The sequence below is a fragment of the Lepidochelys kempii genome, chromosome 14 (assembly GCF_965140265.1).
Source record: "Lepidochelys kempii isolate rLepKem1 chromosome 14, rLepKem1.hap2, whole genome shotgun sequence".
NCBI lineage: Eukaryota > Metazoa > Chordata > Testudines > Cheloniidae > Lepidochelys > Lepidochelys kempii.
The window spans coordinates 14,694,348-14,704,977 of NC_133269.1; the positions used below are offsets into that span (position 1 = coordinate 14,694,348).

At 43.8% G+C, this 10,630-nt stretch overlaps 1 protein-coding gene across 1 annotated transcript; it reads left to right on the top strand.

Annotated features, from left to right (window-relative positions):
• The first annotated feature begins 648 nt into the window (after positions 1–648).
• LOC140897848 (5-hydroxytryptamine receptor 3A-like) lies at positions 649–9,705 on the top strand. Its single transcript, XM_073310985.1, has 8 exons — positions 649–666; positions 1,831–1,875; positions 1,968–2,077; positions 3,071–3,240; positions 4,806–4,966; positions 8,317–8,527; positions 8,812–8,979; positions 9,467–9,705. Exons 1-8 carry the CDS (start codon positions 649–651, stop codon positions 9,703–9,705), a joined length of 1,122 nt encoding a protein of 373 aa, XP_073167086.1.
• Positions 9,706–10,630: the final 925 nt, after the last annotated feature.

Sequence of the window (10,630 nt, forward strand, 5' to 3'; positions counted from 1 at the left end):
TATCTCTTCCAGTTCGAACCGGTTAACCCAGTCTGTTTGAAGTTCTGGGGTAGGTAAGAGCATGGAGGCTTATCTGTATAAGGAATTCTCTCCCCAAAAGCAGGGAGTGCAGGTTACACACAGTTCACATTCTTTCTATCCATAAACAAAGTAGAAAGGACAGATAAGCATAGAAAAAAGACAGCAGCGTAGCTTTACATGATTATAGGGTCGCTTTCTGGGTTTTTTTCCCTATCAAGTCAAATTATAGTAGGACCAGGGGAAAACCCCTGAGTAATTTATATTCTCATACATGTATGAGGAAGATTAAGACGGGCACCCTAGTCCTGCCAGTGTGAAAGGGGACAAAGATCTGACAGTGGTTTTCTAGCAGCTACAGCCCAATGTCTTTTAATCCTCTGATGCATTCCTATTCCATAAGCTGGCTGTGTGGTGTATGCTGAGATCCTGCCCAGTATTGCTCTGATAAAATGATTTGGACATAACCAGACTCATTTTATTTCCACAGGTGCTGCCCCAGAACAGCTCTGTAAATACGACGACGTTCTTCAGTACCTGAATATCTCCTCTGAAAAGGCACCCGCACTACATACAATACCCAAGGAAAATTGGGAAGAGCCGTTGAAAGTGGAGGTACAATTTATATTGATGTCCATCCTCTCAGTGGTAAGGAAACAAACTCTTTATTATTCTGTATAGTAGGAAATATTGTGGAGATTGAAAAGCTGAGGCAGCTGATGATCCTAAAGTGAGTGAATGACTTCTCTCATTCATACCAGCACAAATCAGGAGTAACCCCAGTTACTGTCACTGATCTGAAAAGGTAGAACCCGAACCTTAGGTCTTCTTCTGACCTTCTCCAGACTTCATGGCTGTGGTTTGAAAGTAGAATCCAGAGCAATGTTTGGAGGTGCCAGGTGTAAAATAGTTTGTCACATCCGCACAAATGTGAGAGTTGTTTAAAACTGTTTTAGTGATCACATGTTGAACAGGTGTCACATTAAAATGAGCTCTAAAAGATCAAAGTCCAGGGCAAGATTCATTTCTATAGCAGCCTCTTATCCACTTTTTAATTGACCTGTTAAGCTACACTGTGTTGCCAAAGTAATGCAAAGTTGTCCAAAAATACTCAGGAACTTGATCCTTGATTTGGATTTCATCAAAATGTCTTTCTTTTTCTGTTTCCTGCACACGCATAAAAAGCACCTCTTACAAGGGAAACACCGCCCTCTGCTTAGCCTGGGTGAAGGAAACACACATTATTATCTGATGTTACAGCAAAGTGGAGTTGGGGGGAGCGGGGAGAGTCAGTAAGGACTTGTGCAGTTCTTGTTTGGTTTTTCCCTCCTTATATACCAAGAACCTGTTTGTCAGAAGCTGGGAATGAGCGACAGGGGATGGATCACTTGATGATTACCTGCTCTGTTCATTCCCTCTGGGGCACCTGGCACTGGCCACTGTTGGAAGACAGGATACTGGGCTAGATGGACCTTTGGTCTGACCCAGTAGGGTCATTCTTATGTTCTTATGATCAGAGTCTGAAGACTATTTCCCTGAGCCATGTTGTAATTTTTCTCCCATTCTACTGCTCTGGATCCTCTCCTAGCGCAGATTTGCATAGAGAGGTGTACTCTATCAGGCAACTATTTTTTCCAAACATTGAATCTTACCGTCCCAATCTACTCCCCAGTTTGTAAGACCAACAACAGTAAGTTATTGGCTTGACCTGATTTTCTCATATCTCTGACACCCTTCTGAACAGCCCCCAAGCTCCGTACCTACCTTAGTTAAGGAAATCATGATAATCACTTTCCCATTTCGTTTCTCTAGACTGAAAAGCTACAAACTGTCACTGTCTATTTCTTAGTGACCATGGTAAGAGATTTTTTTTCTGTAAAATCAAAGCTATTTCCTGTGTGCTGTGAGTCCAGAAATTGTTTCCATTCCGTGATTTTTCTTTCCTCTAGAAGTGGAAAAATGTCTTTGTGACTTGGAATCCTCAGGATTTCTGTAACATTTCCAACCTCGTTCTGCCAGTGGATACATTTTGGTCCCCATATATCATCATTTATGAACAGTAAGACTCTCCTTGGCCAATTTCAACTTGCTTCTGTAAGAAGGGTAATTATGAGGGACATGATGGGAGCCACTGAAATCAATGCGACTAACTCATCTGAGTGAGGATTATTCACACAAGGAAAGGTTTTGCTGGGTGAATTGTATGTGTGTGGGGGTGTGCGAAATAGCTAAGAATCAATTAACTGATCTCATGCTACAGTAAGAAAACATTCATTACATAAAACGGGGATTTTTAGTCCCGAAGCAAGGGGGCACTAGTAGAGAAAGTTTTCCCATAGGCTGCACAATCTGACAGACAGGGAAGCCAATCAAAAGGAGACATACTCCAACAGTATATCTTAGAGGCTCTTGTTACTTTTTATTCTGGAAGTCCAGGAGATGCCCACTGTACTATGATATTTGGTATTGTCCCTAAATGGTTAATTATTCATGATTATTTGTTAAGAAGCAGCTGTGTGCTCAGCACTGCACAAGATACAAATAAAGACATAGGGCCTGATTCTGCTCTTACTTACATGGTGGAAATCAGGAGTAATTCAGCTGAAGTCAATAGTTAGGGGGTGGAAGCTGTGTGAGATCAGAATTAGGCCAACAGTGCCTGGTCCAATGGGGCAAGAGGTTCATATATGCTTGAATGTATTTTCTGTCTCATCTAGCCCGCTAATGGGGTGCACTACAAATCTTGGTGTAGATTGGGGTTATCAGCCCTTCTCTTCGCCCCAGACTTTCTCTGTTTGTTTTCTCTCTTCCCGTCTCTCCTATCTCCTCCCACAGCTTTTTTGTCCTCTCCTGTTTATTTTAAATCTCTTATCCCTTGTTACTCGCTGTCACTCATCCTTTCTCTTCTGTTTCCTGTTGTGTGTGTAGTAAGGTTCACTGACCATTCAAAGTCAGACTAACAGCGAGTTTGCAAATAAAATATTGTCTTCGATCTGCAACAAGTGTTTCGTCATTTTACTTTTCATTGTTGTTCAATCATTGGTTCCTTCAGAGTGGATGAAGAGAAATCGCTCAGCAGGCCCTTTCTGTCCATCACTCACAACGGCATCGTTAGCAAAACCCAACAGCAACAGGTCACCATAACGTGCAGCTTGGAGATGCACCAGTTTCCATTTGACACCCAAACGTGCAACATGAGCATATTCTCATTTATGAATTCAGGTATGTCCATTCTTATTCACTTTTTTACAACTAGACTGGATTGGCTGGTGCTGGCCCCTGGCCCCAGTTAGACAATGGACTAGATGGATCACAGGTCTGAGCTACTATTGACATTTTTATGTTCACTACTCAATAGTGTACATTGTGTTAAAAAAAATTATGGCGCAAGGTGAAAACAGGGCCATAGCATGATCTCCCACTATGGAGTCTCCTATATATATATATATGTCTGGAAGAATCCAGGACCTGCCCCTGCAAACCCTTTATTCCCAGGAGTGGTCATCCTAGTCAAATGATTAGTCCCACTGACTGCAGTAGGGATTACTTGTATAAGAGTTTGCAAGGTCTAGTCCTTAAAATGTGCATGAGGGTCTAGATTAAAAATAGAACTCCAGCGGCTGAAGTTGAGAGGACTAATCACATGACTGAGAAAGGGCTGCAGGATGGGACCCAGACTTAGAGCTCTGAGCTCCAGGCTAGAGATCTAGGGTCTGGACTGCTGCATTCTTTCTTATTTTATCCCCATGGTAGTCGCAGAAATGGAGAGGCAAGACTTATTTTCAGGCATGATCTTTTATTGTTTGCATAGCACAGGTTTCTATTTAGCTACAAATATTCTAATAACTCAGTTTCATTTGAAAAGCAATTGGCTTAGTTAAAGTAAGGTATCAAATGTTTCATGACATTCCTAGACTTTAAAGCCAGAAGGGATCATTAGATCATCTAATCTGACCTTCTGTGTATCACAGGCCATTAAATGTCACCCGGTTACCCCTGAATTGAGCCCAATAACTTGTGTTTGGCTAAAGCAGCTCTTCCAGAAAGTCAGCCAGTCGCAATTGGAAGAGAAAATTCTTTGCTAGGAATGCAAGTAGTAAACACGCCCAGTTCACATCTGGGAGTAAAACATTCCAGGGAAGGGGGCTAGTCATGTCGGTATCGAGACCTCGATATTTTTCCCAAGAAAATGCTCCATTTGCACAATTGCCACCTTAAGGATCATCCTTCTGTAGCTAAAGGAATGTGCTTGCAATAGTGAGTCTGTGCAGAAGAGGGCCAGATAGTAGCTACTCCTAAGTATTTATGGAAGCACAGGGAAGAGACAGACACTGCCAACTGCTCCTCCAAATGCTTGATCTAAAGCTCACTGAAGTCAGTGGAAAGACTCCCACTGACTTCAATAGGATTTGGATCCAGGCCATAAGATGGGAGACAGAATTCAACCAAGTATCCAAGACCAATGGAGTTATGAAACTCCTACTGTCAGCAGACATTTGTTCCCATTTAAGCAGTGACCACTGGGCCAGATTCTGATCTCAGACTGATATAAGTCCATTGATTTCAATGAAGTTATTGCCAGTTTATCCTGGAGTAAGAATCAAGCTCCAAGTACATGACTAGTTCTGTTTTGGGCAAGAGATATAATTTTCCCACCAGGGGGATCTTAACCTTCTCTTCCCTTCTTCTGAATACACACCTGGACTATGGCAGCAGATCTGAACTCCCTGCACTGAGAAAGGAACCACCTTTAAACCACTCTGTCCTCATTTTCTTTCTTCAAACAGAAACAGACATTATACTCCTGTCCAGTCAGACAACAGAAGAGGCGAATAAACAAAGCCAACTTTATCACCTGACCAATGGAGAATGGAAGTTCATGAACATAAACATCATACAACACACAGAGTCATTGGAGGAGGAGGAGTTTGCTGTGATCACCTATGAGGTATTGCATCATCAGTGTCTTTCACACACTATATATTTCATTCATTCATTGACTTATCAAAAACACACCCTTCAGAACATCAGGGCTCACCTACAAAAACTAAAAACACAACCCAAGCAAAATCTAGTCATCTTTAAAGGACTAACCCCCACAATTACAAATGCACATTTCCCTCACCAGGCAAAGAGCTTTATAAACTATAGGTATTTTAACAAAAGGTCCAGCAAGATACAGATTATTTACTTATGTCCAAGGCTTAGTATTGCTACGTTAGCAACTTTGTGAGAGTTTAAAATCTCAAAACACAATGATCTGATAAAAATGAAAGTTACTTACTGTACCTCTAAATGGAGGTCTCGGAATGTGGCACCTCTGCAGGGTCAGAGTATTGTGCCAGGCCTGCCTGAACCCTACAATGTAGATCTGTTGAGCTAAATCAAGAAAGAGCTCAATTTGCTGCTCATGCCAAGTGCTGCATTCTACAAGGAGTTCATGGGGGAAATACATAACTCCCATGTCTAAATGGGAGAACTACAGCAGTCTCACAAATCCAGAAGCACATGTGCCCAAGACAACTCATGCTAGTTCCACTGCCACATTCCTAGCATCTCTCACCTAACAGTGCAGGAGACAATGCCAAAAAGAGTGTGGAACCAAAGCCAGATCATGCTTTACAGTACAGCTCTCATAGGAGCATATGGGGTCAGACACTAATGCTGGCAAGTCACTGGATTCCTTCATAGCTGGTAACAAAAACATATTTTCATGCTATAGAACACCACAATCCTGGGGCCAGATCCTCAGTAGGTACAAACTGCTATAGCTCCACTGACATCAATGGAGCTACCCTGATTTATACCAGCTGAGGATGTGGTCTAAGGCAGTTTCCTCTTCCTGTGAGATCTACTATAGGCCACTCTAAGACAGCTCACTGCACTAGATGGACCTTTTTGTCCGCTCCAGTTTTAGCGTGTGTGTTTAGGGGAGTAGAAGAAAAAAAAACAGACATGTGAGGGCATAGGTATTCAATGGGCACATGTGCATGAATATTCATACAGAGAATACCAGCAGGAAAATAGCAAGAGTGGAGCAAGAGAAGAACAAAGGGCTCGACCCAAAATGAGGGCAAAGGGGGTTAGGTGAAGTGGCTGGAAGTAGGTGGTAGAAAGAGATGGGCAGGTAAGGAAGAGCTAACAGGACAGGTGGAAGAAGGGTCAGACTATGAGCGGAGGGGAAGTTGGGGTTAGCAAGGAGGAAATGAAGGTAAGCAAGGAAGGAAAGAAAGCCGGGGACAGGATGAGGGCAAGTGTTTAAAGGCTGGCATTTGAAACTTGGGCTGCGCTAGAGGGTGGGAAGCCCACTGGGGCCTGTTCCCTCCTTTGAGTTGATAGTGGTAGCCTGGATTCCAACCACAGTTAGAGAGTTAAGCTGTCATGGGATAAGAGGGAAGGTCCCCTCATGGACTAGTAACTGGTTAAAAGATAGGACACAAAGGTTAGGAATAAAGGGTCAGTTTTCAGAATGGAGAGAGGTAAATTGAGGTGTCCCCCAGGAATCTGTACTGAGACCAGTCCTATTCAACATATTCATATATGATCTGAAAAAAGGGGTAAACAGTGAGGTGGCAAAATTTGCAGATGATACCAACTACTCAAGATAGTTAAGTTCCAAGCAGAGTTCAAAGAACTAGAAAAGGATCTCACAAAACAGGGTGACTGGGCAACAAAATGGCAGATGAAATTCAATGTTGATAAATGCAAAGTAATGCACATTGGAAAACAATCCCAATTATACATATAAAATGATGGGGTCTAAATTAGCTGTTACCACTCAAGAAAGATCTTGGAGTCATTGTGGATAGTTCTCTGAAAACATCCATTCAATGGGCATCAGCAGTTCAAAAAGCGAACAGAATGTTGGGAAATCATTAAGCGAGGGATAGATAAGACAAGACAGAAAATATCATATTGCCTCTATATAAATCCATGGTTTGCCCACATCTTAAATCAGGAGTGGGCAAACTTTTTGGCCTGAGGGCCACATCGGGGTTCCAAAACAGTATAGAGGGCCGGGTAGGGAAGGCTGTGCCTCCCCAAACCCTAACCCTATCCATCCTGTCCCACTTCCCACCCCCTGACTGCCCCCCTCAGAACCCTGACCCATCCAACCCCCCCAACTCCTTGTCCCCTGACCACCAACTCCTGGGACCCCCTGCCCCTAACCACTCCCCCAGGACCCCACCCCCATCCAACCCCCCTTGCTCCATCCCCTGACTTCCCTGACCCCGATCCACACCCCCACCCCCTGACAGGCCCCCCTCTAAAGCCCCTTTCAGAACGCAGCCCTGCAAACATGGGCGGAGGACTCAGGAGGAGCAGGGGCAGCCACACAGCCGGAGAGAAGTGGCAGTTGGCCCAGATGCTTCGCCCTCGCCACCCGCCTGCTCCCCTGTGGCTGCAGGTGAGCCTCCCTTCCTGCTCTCCCCTGCAGTGCAGCCCCCTCCCACGCTGGCAGCACTGCGAGCTGAGACTGCGGGGGAAGAGGGGCGAGCCGCAGAGGGGCCAGGAACTAGCCTCCCCGGCTGGGAGCTCAAGGGCCGGGCAGGATTGTCCCATGGGCCGTAGTTTGCTCACCTCTGTCTTAAATACTGCATGAAGATGTGGTCGCTCCATCTCAAAAAAGATATATTGGAATTGGAAAAGGTTCAGAGGAGGGCAACAAAATGATTAGGGGCATGGAACGGCTTCCATGTGGGGAGAGATTAATAAGGCTGGGACTTTCCAGTTTGGAAAAGAGACGACTAAGGGGGGAATATGATACAGGTCTATAAAACCATGACTGGTGTGGAGAAAGTAAATTAGGAAGTGTTCTTTACTCCTTCTCATAACAAGAACTAGGGGTCACCCAATGAAACAGCAGGTTTAAAACAAACAAGAGGAAGTATTTTTTCACACAGCGCACAGTCAACCTGTGAAAAACTCCTTGCCAGGGGATGTTGTGAAGGCCAAGACCATAACACAGTTAAAAAAAATAGATAAGTTAATGTAGAATAGGTCCATCAATGGCTATTAGCCAGGATGGGCAGGGATGGTGTCCCTAGCCTCTGTTTGCCAGAAGCTGGGAATGGGCAACAGGGGATGGATCACTTGATTACCTGTTCTGTTCATTCCCTCTGGGGCACCTGGCACTGGCCACTGTCAGAAGACAGGATATGGGGGGCTAGATGGTCCTTTGGTCTGACCCACTACGACCATTCTTATCTTCACAGTTAGAGGCATCTGTCTTATCCCATCAAAACCAGCACTAATCCAGGCCATTCTGTTATTTCATGTTTGCCTTGTTCCCTCCAGATCTCCATGAAAAGACGACCCATTTTATACGTTTTGAACCTTATCTTCCCAACATGTGCTCTCTACTTACTGGATATGATTATTTTGTTCAGTGCCAGCTCTTTTGGGGACAAGATCAGCTTCCAGCTGTCACTCATCATTGGAGAGTCTATGTTAGCTCTGATTCTTAAGGACATTCTTCCCACTTCTTCTGATGACCCACCCATAATAGGTACTTGTCTTTATTGAGTAAAAGTCACTTTATATTCGACATGCACTGGATGTAAGGAAGAGAGCAGAATACAAACATGCCACCTATTCAGAGATAGTAAGAAGAGGAACACGTAGCCACTGCAGTAGAGCTGTAATACTATAAGTCCCTATTCAGAGCAGTTTCTGGAATTGGGGCACTATATTTCTTCTATGAACAGAAGCCCACAGTAGAAAGAACCATGGATCTAGAGGAAGGAAAGGCAGAGAGTTTATCAAGCACATTGTCTTTGTCTTGTTTTGCAGTGATGTTTTTCATAGGTGTCTTTGTCCTAATGATTATGGGTGTATTGGAGACCTGCCTATTAATGCAGCTGAAGAAGAAACCCCTCCACCCATTCCTCAAGGCTATGAAACTGCTGAGATGCCACGAGCAAGATAGAACATCATCCAGAAAGCTCCTAAGCAAGCAGGGTTGGTGTTTGGTTACCTGCATTTGAATATCCGTATCCAGTGTCAGGGTTCTGTCAGTATGGAGCCCCTTATCTCTGGAAATCAATCATGCTAGCAGGCTTAGAACCCAAGTCCATTGTGTTTCAGGCCACATTTGATTATACATTCACACACAGTTAAGACACTTACCTCTCAATGTCATCAAGGTGCATATATTATACTAATGAAATATATTTACATACACACACACACAAAAGAGCTGCACATTTGTTATTTATGAAGGCTCAGCTGTAAACCTAGCCCCACGCAGAGTCCTCCAACTCTGGCCAGCCCCACAAGCCCATTCAGCAAGAACAGTCCCTGAGATTTTCTGATGGAAAAATGTATGAAATTTTAATAAAAACTATCAAGCAAATAAGGTGAAGTTTAGCATCATGCAGGCCTCAGCTCTTGTCCACAATTTACCCTTATGTATATTTACTTTTGGCTGCTGTTCTGCCCATTGTAGGAGATTCGCTGACTGAGATGGCCGTGGGACAAGAGGAGAGGAGGGATTCAAACCCACTTGGAAAGGGAAATATAGAACTACCCATGCTTACGGGAAGAATCAATGAGGAAGGGCAGCGAATTGGGACCCAGGCAGAGCTACAGGCATATGAGTCAGCTCTGGAGAAGATGTTTTTCTGCAGTCATTTGCTTTTATCACGACTGTTTATCATCATTATTATTGTACAATGGAGTGGTTAAATGTGGGCTAATTGCCTTTTCTAATACTTGCTTCAACCACCTCCCTAAGAAGGTTTTCCTGCTATTTATGCTTGAATTAAGCTGTATACTGCATGTCTGAATAACAGTGCAAGCTCTGCAGGGCAGGATCCTTGTTCTTGCATGTGCTTTGTAAAGCAATGTGTACACCTAGGGCATCCCATCAGCAAATAAGTTACGTGAATAAAATACATTCATGGAACTAATGTTCCAGCTGACAGGGAATTTTTGGAGTAGGTGTAAGTCATCTTAGCTGTACCTCTCAAAAGTGCTGAACTACACATGGAGATCTGGGGGGAACAAAGCAAAGATGAAATAACACAATGGACTAGATTAGTGCTGGTCTTGATGGGATGAGACAGGCTCCTCCAACTGTGACAGGAGTCCAGGCTACCATTAACCAGGTCCAATGAGCGTATCATGGACAGGTTACAGAGAAATGCTTGTTTCAGAGTAACAGCCGAGTTAGTCTGTATTCGCAAAAAGAAAAGGAGGACTTGTGGCACCTTAGAGACTAACCAATTTATTTGAGCATGAGCTTTCGTGAGCTACAGCCCACTTCATCGGATGCATACTGAGCTGTAGCTCACGAAAGCTGATGCTCAAATAAATTGGTTAGTCTCTAAGGTGCCACAAGTCCTCCTTTTCTTTTTAGAGAAATGCTTGTGCTTGTAATACAGAAAAACGATGAAATTTATAATGGGCTGCTCATTTGGTTCACTGAACTGTTATCTCAGTCACCCGAACAACCTTAAGTTTAATCTGAACGGCAAGAACAGGGAGAGTATTCTACAAACACTAAGCTTGGCATCCTGCTTGGAAGACTCAATCCTGTCCTCCTTCAGGAACTATCCCCACCCTGTAAAGAGTGCAGAGCCTCCAAAACCAATTGCCTGCTTACTTCACA

Excerpts from the sequence above, each read along its gene's own strand:
- LOC140897848 (XM_073310985.1), top strand. Across the intron at positions 1,876-1,967 it reads TCTATTTCTTAGTGACCATG|AAGTGGAAAAATGTCTTTGT; the intron begins GTAAGAGATTTT and ends TCTTTCCTCTAG. Across the intron at positions 2,078-3,070 it reads TATATCATCATTTATGAACA|AGTGGATGAAGAGAAATCGC; the intron begins GTAAGACTCTCC and ends TGGTTCCTTCAG.